The sequence below is a fragment of the Limulus polyphemus genome, unplaced genomic scaffold (assembly GCF_000517525.1).
Source record: "Limulus polyphemus unplaced genomic scaffold, Limulus_polyphemus-2.1.2 Scaffold4635, whole genome shotgun sequence".
Taxonomy (NCBI): domain Eukaryota; kingdom Metazoa; phylum Arthropoda; class Merostomata; order Xiphosura; family Limulidae; genus Limulus; species Limulus polyphemus.
In genome coordinates this window covers 31726-48084 of record NW_013670245.1, presented here as the reverse complement: position 1 = coordinate 48084, position 16359 = coordinate 31726, and the positions used below count along the sequence as shown (strand labels likewise).

The 16359-nt window shown below is 36.5% G+C and overlaps 1 protein-coding gene across 2 annotated transcripts in view; it reads left to right on the top strand.

Moving 5' to 3' along the window:
• Window positions 1-12931, top strand: part of LOC106471459 (frizzled-5-like) — a 23294-nt gene extending 10363 nt beyond the window's left edge. Inside the window, exons 2-3 of one of the 2 annotated variants that reach the window (XM_022400075.1) lie at window positions 4889-4976; window positions 9888-12931. In XM_022400075.1, the coding sequence (XP_022255783.1) occupies window positions 10567-12411 (1845 nt within the window). In that variant the 5' untranslated portion in view covers window positions 4889-4976; window positions 9888-10566 and the 3' untranslated portion in view covers window positions 12412-12931. The remainder of the gene's footprint in view (window positions 1-4888; window positions 4977-9887) is intronic. The other variant, XM_022400074.1, reaches the window with a different exon arrangement.
• The last annotated feature ends 3428 nt before the right edge of the window (window positions 12932-16359 follow it).

Here is a 16359-nt window from a genome sequence, read left to right as displayed (position 1 = left end):
TTGAGATTAGATAAAATCTTTACTTTTTTTATATATATATATATATATAAATATATATTACTTAGCTTAAATACATGTAAAATATAATTTATAACACAGTACAGACGGCTTGATAACTTGGGCACGTGATCTAATTTCTTTACGCCCCCTGGTGGCTCAGCGGTAAGTATGAGGGCTTATAATTCTAAAAACTGGGTTTCGGTACCCGCGGTGGTAAGAGTACAGGTAGCCCATTGTGAAGATTTGTGCTTTTAATCAAAGAAACAAATGTTTTCTTTAATTTTTTGCTCTAATCTAAATACAGTCCGAGGAGAACCTACAAACATCTTTACTTTTTTGCTCTAATCTCAGTATAATTCGAGGAGAACCTACAAAATCTTTACTTTTTGCTCTAATCTCAATACAGTCCGAGGAGAACCTACAAACATCTTTACGTTTTGCTCTAATCTCTGTACAGTCCGAGGAGAACCTACCACATGTGCGCATACAACCAGTGCATTCAAAACTCCTTAACCGCACCCATGTATTTACAAACCATGTTTAAAGCTGCCCCAGATATCATCATTTTGCACAATTTTTGGTGAAAACTTCAAAATATTTCCTTATTATATGCCCCCGGATCACCAGTGTAGTTCCGCCACTCATTTCCTTTTTCCCCCAAAGTAATCCCCACTTTATATCATAGGTTTCTGCCTACGCCCCTATAATATAAGTATAAACTTTACTTAAGGATAACCATATACACACAACCCTGAAATTGTCTGTTGTGCTGTTACTGTTTATACTGCTGTCGTGAGCAATATTTTGTTGCAAAAGACCAGCGCCATCTGGAGTGTATAGTCTCATACTGAAGTGGAACTAAAAAGAAAACAAGCCTGATCGTATTAAAACGACAGTCGTTTAACAACTTTGTATTTATAAAGAAAAACTCCTCACAGCAACGTGGTGTTGAAACTAATCAGATAACTTGTACTTGTCACGCTTCCAGCTCCACGGCCTAATCAGTCATTTGGCACTTTTCCCCTTGTTGAGTGCCTTATCCAAACACCAACACTGACAGGTCTGATAATCAAAAGAACGTATCGAGCACCTCATCTACAGAATGCCTGGGTTGACAAACAAACGTCACGTAGGTGATTCTTGACAAACTTATACACAAAGATATACGGGAGTTTGTGATAACTACAATTTTACATAACATTTTCTTACCGACTTATTGTTATAACGTTCACTACTGTTTGTGATAACTACAATGCTACATAGCAAACACGTTAACCCTAAATTTGCCGAATTATTGTTATAACGTTCACTATCTATACGCGTATTTGTGATAACTAAAATTTGACATAAGAAACAGGTTCACCCTAAATTTACCGACTTACTGTTATAACGTTCACTACTGTTTGTGATAACTACAATGCTACATAGCAAACACGTTAACCCTAAATTTGCCGAATTATTGTTATAACGTTCCCAACAGTATACTCCATGTATGAGTGATTTGATGTTTTTATCTGTAACAACCCTCGGTTTATAGAACTGACCACAAAAAAGTGGGCTAAATCGCTCACTCGCTGTGTGAAATATATAAACAACCCATTTATAGAATACTGGTGTTTTTGTTGGTTTGGTTGGTTTTTTTTTGGTGAGGTTCTTACGTTATTAAGGATCCTGTAACCAACAAGGCCATTACGCAACTAATAATATACATAAATAGTTTTCAAAAACGTGTTTTAAAAGTTGATGTGGGTTGGTAATTCTAGGATTAAAATGGTCGCGATAATGAAAAATTATATAAGGCCCAACCCTAATAACTAAGAGGTGTTAATATAAACAAACGCACCAAAGCATCGTCTTTTGCGTTTTTTTTTATCTTATTAATTAAGCAGAAAACCTAAAGTAATTATATACAAAAACAGTTGGCGAATAAAACTGCTTGGTGACTAAGTACACTACAGACCCTGCAGGTTTGATAATAAGTCATCTATCAGGTATTTCTTGTAATAATGATATCTTAGCCTCGGACAGGGCGTGGCCTAGCGCGCCTGTACTGTGGTTTCGAGGATCCATGGTTCGTGACCCATTGCCACCAAAACGCACTTTGCAGTTCGGAGTCATGAGTGCGTTATAAGAGTGACGGATAGATCCATATTTGATCAGATAATAGTAGTCTAAGAGTTGGCGGTGGGTGCTGTTGATTAGCTTCTTTCCCTCTAATAAGTATATCAGTTCAAAGTTAATGACGGCTATGCGATATTCTGAAACAGCTTGTTCTAGGACTGTGTACAGTGCTTTAAATTTTGATCAACGTAGGCAAGTTAACAGTAAAACTTAACTCCGAGTCAAGAGTTGTCTTCTTGAAATAAGAAAAAGTGATTCTATTGAAATCAGAGATACACGTATAACCTAATTTTAACTCTCACTGAATAAAACGCTTTTTTCTGACCTAAATTTACTTCTCCCAGTGAAGCCTGAAAGCTGAAAACACTAAAATTTTGGGTTCGATCCTTGTGGTAAGCAAAGCACGATAGTTCATTGTAAAATTTATTTAAAAAGGCATACGTATTGTCAGTTTCCTCTATTAAGCCTTTAAAATAGCACTTCTGTGTCTCAATGGAAAGATTGAGGGCCCTATAAAGCTAAAATTCGGGGTTTGATCCCATTATGCAACTTTGCGCTTAAGGTAGCATATACCCTTTACGTAGTGTTATCTAGGTTTTGGCCTTTTCTTCAGAAAAAAAAATATCATATTCATACTATGTTTTTTGCATAAAAATATATTCAAACAGATACAGACACATTCTGGCACCATGTTGTGTAATATTACCACTGTGGCTAATTTGTATATTATAAAAATAAAGAAATACAAAAGAAATGTTTATGTTCATGATAACTTCTACAAACATAACTGAATTCTCCTGAAAATGGGTCCAGACTTTGATGGGATGTGAAGATATTTTTTGACATTTAAAGGGTATATACTACCTTAAGTTAACTAACTGACCTACATCCAGACACATTGTGATATTGCTGTATGCTTTACTGCATAAAATTATACGGCCTGACCAGATTTTATGGGTGGTCTGTAATATTGCAATAACAACTAACATAAACAGATTAAATGGATGGGAAGTGGTTCCTAACCGCTGGTCCACAGCAGATAAATATAAAACGAAATTAATATATCTTGTGGAGTATTCAATTCTGATATATAAAATTGATTTAGTGTGGAGGTGTAATGTTATTGAACTACTGACACGTTTAGAATAATGCTTTTTTAAGCCTTCATGCTACTGTACTGATTGTACATTACCGAACAGACAATATGCAAAATACACAATCGTGTACAATAATTGAGATATCTTGGGTATTTTATAGATCACGTATTATCCCTAGCAAGATTTTTCTTCGTTTTATTTTTTTGCACATCTGGTCAAACTCTCTTTTCTGTTTCTTGAAGCGTAAATCACGACGAGAAGAAATATTCACTCTGCTTAGTCTCACCCTCTCACAGCGCGTGCTTGGCACGAGCACCTGGACCCCATTCTTCGCCAGCGACGAGTTGATATCCAAATATAATAACACGTTAATTAGAAATTAAACTTCAGAACAATTATTAACAAAAATAAATTCTTCCTTATACAGCTGTATAACTTGTTCTCTGCATGATCATAAACTTACAGTCATGGTTACACATATTCTAGTGGTCCATCTTTTTCAGTCCACCCCTATTCTTTGTAAATGCAATATCACAAGAAAAGTTAACGTCAACAACACCAACAAATAAGTTTCAGAATTTTGAAAGATGAGAGTGGCATATTTTGCAAATGAATGATCAATCAAAAATTAAACCATTAGATCAGTTACCAATAGAATCTCGTAAAGAATTACAATAAATTATATATTTCACAAATGTGTAAAATGTTTTGTTCTGACGCATCAAGTGAGTATGAATAGAGTTAATCTCAAAATTTCATCAACGGAACCAACGAGTTTAACATTTTCTGTAAATACTTTTAAAGTACAATTACTGTAAACTCTCAGGTTTTTCGCTTAAAATTACGAAGAATTGATTAGTTTCATGCTATTTTTCCCCTCGTAAGTGTCCCTCTAACGGGCTAGAAGCAAGACAGCTAGTGAATAGCACCCATTTTCAACTCTTTGGCTACTTTATAGAGGAACTTGACTGTCACTCTTATAGCGCACTAATTGCCCCAAAGTGCAGAGCAGCGGGACATGAACCGTGAATCTTCGAATTCACACTCCAAGCACACTAAACATTCGGCAACGTCCGGCCCCTTTGTCATAGTGTGGAACAGAACTGGAATTGAAAATTGAAAACAAACCGAATGCTTCGCAAATTATTATTATTCTGTACACAACATCTACCTAGGACAACGCAATCATTTTTTTTAAACAAAACACGTCCACGCCCGTGTTTAGGTTAGGTCCCGTCAAAAATGATGGATCACTGAAAAAGTTTTTTTTTTTTAACAGAGTAGCTTCAGTGCCTTACGGGCAAAGAAAGGCGTTGCACGTTCACCTAATGAGACACACGCATGAACAAGATAGAGAGGGTGAGGGGGACAACATCCTTGAAATACCACAAATTTTAAAATCATTATTTATCTACGTGAGAGAGAGAGAGAAGCCAGGACAATTCATTGATAAAATATTGATTTAGAAAGGCAATATTGATGCTCAACAGAAGAATGGACATTTTTGTTTTCTTATATACCGCAAGTGGATCTGGATTTCACGTGGACCACGCGTCTCTGTCTCTCTCTTCCATTACTACAATATTTGTTGATGTTTTTATATGTTAGTAGATAAAAGCACTAAAACCTGTCTCGAGACTTATTTTGAGCGATTTTCCCTTTTTCTATAGAATATAATGCTGCAGTTCAAGGGGGATAATGGGATTTTGCTTCTCACGTGATGGGCTGACATCTTCGTCCCGGTCCTCGTCAAGCTGGGTAAGTGCCGGTAATATGATTCATCTTCTTTACTATTGCCTGTCTATATTTAGACAGGCCGAGCATGACGGGGCAGATTACTTGCAGGAAACGTTCAGACACGGGCTCATCTCATGCAAACTAAACCCCCTTAACGACTGCCTCTTTAGAAGCATTACTGAAAAAGCAGTTCAAAAACCGTATAAACAACAGAATGGGTGTGATCAACTTACGCACACAAGAAAAACAAACGTTTTGATATTTTTTTCTGTTTTTTTTAGCTAGTAGTTCCATGCAACTCTTTAGTCACAAACGTTATAACACGAATATTCGAGATAAACCAAGGTGTCCGGAAGTAATGTTAATACGTTCTTTTCTGGTGTTTCAAAAACGTTTAGAAATAAATGTTAATAAGGTTTTTTAACATAGTCGTACGAGGCTGGCGGGGGGGGGGCAGCCCTCCTCCCTAGCTTGCAATAAATATGGCCATTCGGTCAAATGGTGGCAGAATATTCTTACTCATAAACCTTTCCCCGTACGCCCATGGTTGTTAACATGATTTCTAAACGCCCTGTATTTTTTTACGTATATAAACTGGCTTTGATAGATGTTATCAATCAAGTTTTCATAATTATGAATTTAAGCAGGCCGTCAAAAATCAAAGATACGTCAAACAAGTTTTTTCAAAAACGTGTGACACATATCCATCAAGGGGATGTGACACAGAAACACCACTTCTTTAGCGAAAGATGCAGAACCGAAACGCTGGTAACTACAGCTCCAAATATATATTTTATGCCAAAAAATAAAATTCAGTTCCCTTATTTCTATTACAATAATTTCGTTTCAACCACATCGTTAAAAAAAAAAATGGTATACACATAGATATTTCCTCGTTCGTGAATTATCAACAAGCGAGCTTCTCGGCCATTGTAGGATGATTAGCCGTATTTAATCTTTCAACAAAGGACCAGATGTTTAGAGGTCACCATGGTGACCGATCCCCGAATATAGCTCCTGATTAGGAGCATGCTGTGTGTGTGTGTGTGTGGGTTAGACTGCGTAAATAAACACTTACTCCAGCAAAGGCTAATGGAGGCCTTATGCCAGCGGGGAAAAAGTTCGACGAACATTTTCTAATAAAGCAGATGGTATAAATATATAATACATTGGGTATACAAAAGAATAAAACTATTCTCTTCATTAGTTAGAGTTCTATATAAACTTCAGTAGCACGGTTTGGATAGCATGGACTTCCTGTAAGCAAGCCATTTGTTTTTATTATAAGACTTTTTCGGACAACAGCGGTTGTTTAGCATACTAAAATAATTACTCATATACTGAAGCAAGGTAAATTTGAGCAAACACCTTCAGAGATACAGCAGCCATTAAAAGTTAGGACTAATTTTCATTTTTCAAGAACTCCTTGAAATGTTGAAACTATGATAATAGTTTGTTGTTGTTTTTTATCATGAACTTTTTGCGGTTGTTTGATACACTTTTATACATTAAAACATGTACTCAAAATTTTAAACATAGTCAATTTAGGCAAACACCTTTGCAGATGCGACAACCATTACAACTTAGGCCTAACTTTCATTTCTCAATATCTTCTTATTTGTTTTTACTATAACTTAATTTGAAATGTTGCAATTATGATTATAGTTTGTTTTTGTTACGAACTTTTTGACGGTTGTTTGATACACAGCTATACATTAAAATAAGCGTTTAAATACTCAAATACAGTCACTTGAGGCAAACACCTTTAGAGATACAGCACCCATTAAAAGTTAGGCCTAACATTAATTTTTCAAAAACTCTTCTAAGTTTCATGCCATTCTTATCATACCATGGGTCTTATGCTGAAATTGAATATAATAATATTAAATCTTATTTTTGAGGGTTGATTAAAAGTGAGTATTTGGTTTGTTTGTTTGTTTTTTACTTTTTTAATGAACTTTTTATTCATAAAATTTTAAAATACAAATAAAATAACAGTGTATGTCATATTTGCAATTCAATAAAAAATAAAAACTCTTTACTATTAACAAGCATGCGGCATAATACTTAATATGAACCCTAACGTTGTGTATGTTAAGTATCTTAACATTTTCCAAACAACTATAATATTACGAGCATGAGACATGATACTTAATGTGAACCCTAACATTGTGCATGCTAAGTATCTTAAGATGTTAAAAACAACTATAATATTAATGAGCATGCGGCTTAATGAGAACCCTAACATTGTGTATGTTAAAATGTTCCAACAACTATAATATTAATAAACAAGCGACATGATACCGTAACATTGTGTATGTTAAGAATTTTGAATGTGATAGGACAAAAGATTAAATAATATTCATGTGTTTTGTAAATTTATTCTTTGAAGTACATAACATGAGCTTACAAAATATGATAGAACATATAAAATAACTCGCTGTTCCTGATACAGCCATGTTTTTTTAGGTATTTGTTTAAAATAATATTTTCCCTGGATTCGCAGTAATGATATGTCGGGGAAGTTTTACGATTTAAATCAACATTTTTCAAAACATTTCCCCTTTTTTTTACGTCAAGATAAAACGCTCGTTTCATGATTTTATGTGATCGAACATAATTTAGGAACGACAGTATTTTCCTTAAATTTATTAATGATTTAATGACAAAAAATACAAAATCCTTTAACACGAGCGTTTTCGAAAGATGGACCTTTTTCCCCAGTTTTTCCTTGATGAAGAAAGATCCACTTTCAAAACCGCTTGGGTTGTAAGGTTTTGTATTTTTGTCTTGAATTAATGTTGAACCTACATGTTTTCCCGTAATCGTTATTGATTTAATGTAGCCCGCCATTAACGTTATTACATGGTTATTAACCAATGTTGTTTTAAAAATAAATAGTACAATATAAGCCAACAGTGTTGTTTAAAAATAAAAAGTACAATGTAACCCAATTGTGTTGTTTAAGTCCAATTATAACACTGGGCTGTAGTTAGGAACAGAATACATGGTCAGTGAATCTTTATTTCAGCAGATCTTGGTCAACATTACCACTGGTCAGTCGCTCAGGTTTCCTTACCAGAGTCAGATCTAGTGGTTATCAATAGAAGTGTTATGGTTCAATTAGCGAGGGCGTTACGTTCATTAAGCTACTTAATCTCCCTTCTAAACATTCCTAGCGGGATGGCATTCCATTGCGGACCAGAACAAAATAGCCAAGGGCAGTCATGTGTGGGGTGTAAGCTACGACCAAACAGTTCCTCCACCCCCTTTCACACCTCAACCCTCTCCCCTTCCCTGTCTTCGTCAGCAAAATCCGTAGACAACAGACGTCTTAGAATTAAGAAATAGACCTGGAGCTCTACTTACCCCTGCGGTCAATACCTTTATCGACCTGTGAAAGGTGTGAGAACATGCACGTGGAAGGGGGGTATTCGTATTGTTAGCTTTCAGTTGTGGATAATGCTGAGATATAAACAATGTATAAAAATACTCATTAAGGGTGCTTTTACACTCAAAACGTGGCATAAGGCTATAACCAAAACTTGCCAAATATATATATATATATTAAGATGAGAAAATCTCTTTAGCTTATAAAGGGAATATATATTGAAATAGCATGCACACTAAGTCCACCTACATTGTTCGTCAACAAGATATTTTATTGCAAGTATTTAAAAATTTGTAGTATATACTGGAGGGATTTAGACATTTTGGCAATAAAGTTAAGAGAAAATAACGTTTACTCTCCAGATGATAATAATAAATTTTCAGTGACGCCATTCCAACAAAATCTTGGGAGGGGAGGGGGGCAAAGTTGAGCCCTAATTTCTACGTGAAACTGTTGATAACGTTTCGAAGTTCATACATCGACTGTAATAACTAACTTCGTAAGAGCCAAAATGTTATGAGAAGTAAACAAAACTTAACAGCAAACAGAAAACTTCGACATTGTATTTGTTAATATCAGTAACTTTCCACAAACATATCCCATTAACCAAGCATTTTATATTTCTCAAAATAAAAAAGGAGGGGTTTGGGTGGGACAGCTCCCCTCCCCCAGTTGGCGCCACTGTTTTTATTTCATTGCGGCTTCGTGGCGAAAAGTTGGCTGAAATAAAGGTCGTTTTTATCTAAAGTTATTAGAATATTGTTTTCAAGTTTTCATATTACTTTCAAACTGATTTGATGTAACAATAAGTTCAGTACAATTGAACACGGCATTAGTAGCAGCACTGGCGTACTCAGGAAATTGTTGATAAAACAACACAAAAGGTGGAAACTTTCTATTTGTTGACAGTGCTAAACGTCACTTCCTGTCTATTCTCATACACAGACCCCACAACTCTTATAGAAATATGGTAAATACTTGAACTTACCAATACCCCTCCCCCCCCCCAAAAAAAACGAAATCTCACGGACTACATGACTCAATCCTACGCTAAGATTACAAAATACAGCAAGAAATGGTTTTAATGGATAAATTCCAGCCACTTTACGGAGAGACTTTAGAGGCACTAGCTTCATGTACAACAAATCATTTTATTCATCAGTTATTTAGATTTGTTTGTTTGTATAGCGCGAAGGAGAATCTGTAGACGTGACTTTCTCAGGCCATCTTTTTCTTTATTAATATTAGGAGCTTCCGCTAATCAGCGCTTCTGGCTTTCTTCTAAGATAGTTATCGCTTCGTGACGTTTTTTTCTACGTAACATGGTCTCTCAAATATACACTATTTTAAAAATATTATTATAGTTGATATATGATGCTGCGTAGTATGTACAACTGTTGGCCTATTAACGTGAAACGCTGGGATCGACACCCCTGTTAAGTTTTTGTCTGAGATTTTCTAGGAATTAAGCATTTTAGGCTTAACGACCGCCACCCTGCGGTTAGCTAAGGATTTACCTTAATCTTTCTATTCTGTTTCAGATATTCCTTCTAGTACTATGATCCGATGAGTGACAGTCTTCGGAGGAAAGTGATTGGTTCGTTGACTGTGACGTCAGCAGAAGCTGGGAGTCAAGTTGTGACGAAGTGTGTGAAGTGGTGTAGAGGAGTGCCGAAGTTCACAAAACGTACAAGTTATCGGTAGTGACGGTTGTTTAGCAACTACTAGTGGTTGAATTAAAAGTTGAAACAGTCATGCTGGAAAGTCTTATAGAAGCTTCTATTAGTTCGAGTTACGAGTGTCATATCCAGAGGTAGTTACGAGTGTCATATCCAGAGGTAGTTACGAGTGTCATATACAGAAGTAGTTACGTGTGTCATATCCAGAAATAGTTACGAGTGTCATATCCAGAAGTAGTTACGAGTGTCATATCCAGAGGAAGTTACGAGTGCCATATACAGAAGTAGTTACGTGTGTCCTATCCAGAAGTAGTTACGAGTGTCATATCCAGAGAAAGTTACGAGTGCCATTATCCAGAAGTAGTTACGTGTGCCATATCCAGAAGTAGTTACGAGTGTCATATCCAGAGATATTCACGAGTGTCATATCCAGAGGAAGTTACGAGTGCCATATACAGAAGTAGTTACGTGTGCCATATCCAGAAGTTTTCTCCAGCTGATTTTTGACCTCTGCTTGTGTTCAGTTAGTCAAAATATCGTTATGACAACGAATATAGACGTAGGAACGAGACTGTCTGTTATAGTGTGGGCCAGCACGTGTAGTTCGGCGAAGAGGCGTTCCTTAGCCGTTCCAGTACCTATAATAGGCTGCACCTTAGCGCGAGTTATAACCTACCTTTCACTGGAACTTTTGTTACTTGTTACCGTAGCAACTGGAAAGGTAGGTGGACGCCACCAAAAATGCGAGGAGATAACTATTCCAATGTGTACCGACATCGGTTACAACTTCACCTCCATGCCCAATTCTTTCCACCACGAAACCCAAGAGGAAGCAGGGTTACAGGTTCATCAATTTTGGCCTCTTGTGAAAATCCAATGTTCGGATGACCTCCAGTTCTTCCTCTGCTCCATGCATACGCCAATATGCATGAAAGATTATTCTAAACCCATTCCGCCTTGTCGATCTGTGTGTGAGCGGGCACGAGCTGGTTGTGAACCTCTTATGATGAACTATGGTTTCACTTGGCCAGAAACAATGAAGTGTGATGACCTACCGAACTATGGTGACCCCAACAGAATGTGCATGGACCGTAACGAAGGTCAAAAACCAAACCGTTCTACGAGTTATATAAACATAAATAAGAATAGGTTCCCCGAAAAAAAGAGTCCGAAATTCATAGTGCCAAAAGGAACAAAAAATGGTGGTTATCCCCGTCTGACAAGAATTCAAGAAAAAGATTGTCGGTGCTTTTGTCGAGATCCCATGATCACCTTGGTAGCCACGGGGAGTTATGGTCACTTTAATTCTGTGGAGACCGGAAGTGTATTGAACTGTGCTGTCCCATGTTACGGTCCCTTCTTCTCCGCGGACGAACACACTTTCGCTACGCTGTGGCTCGGACTGTGGGCAGTGCTGTGCTGTGTGTCAACTAGCTTGACCGTTATCACCTTCCTGATCGACATGCAGAGGTTTCGCTACCCAGAACGCCCTATCATCTTTCTGTCCGGCTGCTACCTGATGGTGTCCGTCGGTTATCTGGTCCGGCTAGGGATGGGACATGCAGAGCTAGCCTGTGATGGACCAATCATCCGGTATCAGGATTCGGAACGACCCCCAGCATGCACCATCGTCTTCTTGATGATTTACTTCTTCGGTATGGCCAGTTCTCTTTGGTGGGTTATCTTAGCCCTAACGTGGCTTCTAGCAGCTGGACTGAAGTGGGGGAACGAGGCTATTGCTGGATACTCGTTGTATTTTCATTTATTAGCCTGGTCAGTACCAACCGTCAAAACTATCGCCATCTTAGCCGTGGATGGAGTGGATGGGGACCCGGTGGCAGGCATCTGTTACGTAGGAAACCAGGACTTGTCTCTTCTGCGGGGGTTTGTACTAGCCCCTCTATGTGTCTATCTTCTTCTGGGAACGTCCTTCCTCCTAACGGGATTTGTGGCTCTCTTTCGGATAAGGAATGTCATCCGACAGCAAGCTCGCGCCAAGGTGGAAAAGCTGGAGAAGCTAATGATCCGGATTGGAGTCTTCTCTGTGCTGTATACGGTACCAGCCACCATCGTCATCGGTTGTTACATCTACGAGCAACACTTCCGGGAGGCTTGGGAGAGAAGGCACAACTGCCCCTGCAGTGACCCGGCTGTACGACCCGACTACTCCGTGTTCATGCTCAAGTACTTTATGTGTCTGGTGGTCGGGATCACTTCTGGATTCTGGATCTGGTCCGGGAAGACTGTTGATTCCTGGCGGAGATTTTATGGGCGACTGTGTGGAAGTAAAGACCGTGATTTAGATAGGACGTGTAAACCGATACATAGGGTAAACGGTATTGAAAAGTTTCCGCCTCGCTCTAAACAGATGCTTACCCAAGTGTAAAAACGGTATTGAAAAGTTTCCGCCTCGCTCTAAACAGATGCTTACCCAAGTGTAAAAACGGTATTGAAAAGTTTCCGCCTCGCTGTAAACAGGTGCTTACCCAAGTGTAAAAACGGTATTGAAAAGTTTCTGCCTCACTGTAAACAGGTGCTTACCCAAGTGTAAAAACAGTATTGAAAAGTTTCCGCCTCGCTGTAAACAGATGCTTACCCAAGTGTAAAAACGGTATTGAAAAGTTTCCGCCTCGCTGTAAACAGGTGCTTCCCCAAGTGTAAAAAGTGTATATAAATACGTGTGTATATAATATGTGTGAGACAATATAACATTTAAAGAGATGAGTTGCACACATATCATGTGCAGAAAGTTCATAACGGAACAGTGTGCTGCAAATCGTGTAACAGACTAGAAGTCATCATTTTAATTTTTAGAAACGTATTGTTTGTACGAAGTTTTCATTGATCGAATAATTATTTGCTGTACAGTTTGTTTTATCACAACTCTGTAAATGATTCATATATAAGACACAACTAAAGTATCTTTACTAAACACTTTTCTTTTGTTTGAGTAGTGTCGATTTCCCAGACAAACCAAAGCCTCCATTAGCATTTACTTTAATTTTTTCATATTTTCTATATTGTTTGATTTTTACAAAAGTGCTTAAAAAGAAGTTAATTAGTTAGTTAGTATCACTGAAGTTTTTTTGTCTTCAGAGTAAAACGAAATAAACTGCAGATGATGAAAATCACGCTAACTCCTTTACATATATATATATATCACTTTGTTTTAGAGCAAAGCCACTTGTGTCCAACGTGGGGAATCGAACCCTGGATTTTAGCGTGGTGAGTCAATAAACGTATCCTGTCCCACCGGGGGACCTTTCACATGGTGATTAGTACATGTGTTAAATATTAGGTCTGAATAACTTGTAAAAAATAGACGTTCTATCTCAGAAGAAAAGACTAAAATATATACATGTTACAAAACATGATTTAACAATAACATAAGCTCGTAACAAGTTTCATTAAACATATAAACAATTCTTTTTCTACACGTTAGGCCTACGTTAACGAATGTTGTAACTGACAACTGACTACAAAGCTTGCGCCCAATGAACCTTAGTCTATATGCTCGTCTATTCTATTAAAGAAAGTTAAAATAATTGTATGTTGACATCATATAACAGGTAGGCATGATTAATTTGTTCATTTGGTGTTAGAACATAAATTTGTTAAATGAAACGTAGTGATCAGAAAATAAGTATCTCTTATCTGATCTGAGAAAGCTGAAAAAGATCCTCATCTTTCTCAGAGGAAAATATTGTCTATGGTAAAACGTTTTACATTCCGAGCCAACTTTCTTTTTATCAGAGGAAAATATTGTCTATGGTAAAACGTTTTACATTCCGAGCCAACTTTCTTTTTATCAGAGGAAAATATTGTCTATGGTAAAACGTTTTACATTCCGAGCCAACTTTCTTTTTATCAGAAGAAAAGCATCACTGGTTTTGGTTTCAGAGGAAAACATAGTATGATATAGAGAAATAATGTTATTGAATAGATTATGAAAACACGAAAATACATTTTCTATTTCTAATACTTCTGGGTTTGTTGCTTGGTTTTACTCCATTTATATAACATCGTAATAACTGGAGTTACAGAAATATCGAATATTGTAAACTTATCGACAAAAATACCGAAACTTAGTTGAGAAATTTCGACAACTTTTCTGGTCAGAAGTTCTGCAAGTTGAATGTCTCAGATTTGAGATGAAAAATATCATATAAATAACTCTTATCTGAGATGAAAAAGGTCATATAATTAACACTCGTCTGAGCTGAAAACGATCATGTAATTAACTCTTATCTGAGTTAAGAAAGGTCATATACCTAACTCTTATCTGAGCTGACAAAGGTTATATAACTAATTACTATCTGAGCTGAGAAGGATTATATGATTAACACTCGTCAGATTTGAGATGAAAATATCATATAAATAACTCTTATCTGAGATGAAAAAGGTCATATAACTAACACTCGTCTGAGCTAAAAACGATCATGTAATTAACTCTTATCTGAGTTAAGAAAGGTCATATACCTAACTCTTATCTGAGCTGAGAAAGATCATATCAAGATCAACACTCATCTGAGCTGAGAAAAGTCATATAAATAACTCTTATCTGAGATGAAAAAGGTCATATAACTAACACTCGTCTGAGCTGAAAACGATCATGTAATTAACTCTTATCTGAGTTAAGAAAGGTCATACACCTAACTCTTATCTGAGCTGAGAAAGATCATATCAAGATCAACACTCATCTGAGCTGAGAAAAGTCATATAAATAACTTTTATCTGAGCTGAGAAAGGTCATATAACTAACACTCATCTGAGCTAACAAAGGTTATATAACTAATTACTATCTGAGCTGAGAAGGATTATATGATTAACACTCGTCAGATTTGAGATGGAAAAGATCATGTAATTAGCACTAATTTGAACTGAGAAAGAAAGATCGTATAACTAATTCTCAATTGGTCCATGCTGAGAAAGATGATATAACCAACATTCAGCAGGTTTTATGCTGAGAAAGATGACATAATCAACATTCAGCAGGTTTTATGCTGAGAAAGATGACATAATCAACATTCAACAGGTCCATGCTGAGAAAGATGATATAATCAACATTCAGCAGGTTTTATGCTAAGAAAGATGATATAATCAACATTCAGCAGATCCATGCTGAGAAGGATGATATAAACAACACTCATCATGGACCTGCTTAGAAAGATGACATAACACTCATTATGGACCTGCTGAGAAAGATTACATAATCAACATTCAGCAGATCCATGCTGAGAAGGATGATATAAACAACACTCATCATGGACCTGCTTAGAAAGATGACATAACACTCATCATGGACTTGCTGAGAAAGATTACATAATCAACATTCAGTAGATTCATGATCAACTGCCGGTGTGAGAAGTGGAGTGAAATTATCTACACATTAGAAAATGATATTACAGTTAATTTACAAAAGTAATCGATGTTATAATAACATGAATAATACTGTGTTATCAATTCTTACACTAAAAGAACCTGACTTAATTAAAATTGATAACAACTACAATTTGATTCACACCCTAACAGTAGTGGTATTGGGCGAAAGGACTCACCGGCACTACTAGATATATATGTTATACAGATCTTAGGCTTAACGATATTATGTTCTAATAAATACCATTTACATTTAATATATTATAATACTAAGAGAAGAACAACTTAAAACAATTATAATGACTTCGAGCATCAGAAGATAATTGATTTCATATTCGATAAAACGTTATCTTGACTTCAACAAAGATTTTATATCCGATGTTCAAACAGTTTTGTATTTCTGGCTCTTTAATTCTTCTGAATTATAGTCCTTCACTGTTCTGTACGTTACTAGTGTATTGTAAAGTCCTCGTCCTTCAGCTTTACTTATTTATAGTCCTTCACAGTTCTGTACGTTACTAGTGTATTGTAAAGTCCTGATCCTTCGGTTTTACTTATTTATAGTCCTTCACACTTCTGTACGTTACTAGTGTATTGTAAAGTCCTCGTCCTTCAGCTTTACTTATTTATATACCTTCACAGTTCTGTACGTTACTAGTGTATTGTAAAGTCCTAGTCCTTCAGTTTTATTTATATATAGTCCTTCACTGTTCTGTACGTTACTAGTGTATTGTAAAGTCCTGGTTCATCAGTTTTACTTATTTATAGTCCTTCACACTTCTGTACGTTACTAGTGTATTGTAAAGTCCTAGTCCTTCAGTTTTATTTATATATAGTCCTTCACTGTTCTGTACGTTACTTGTGTATTGTAAAGTCCTGGTCCTTCAGTTTTATTTATATATAGTCCTTCACAGTTCTGTACGTTACTAGTGTATTGTAAAGTCCTAGTCCTTCA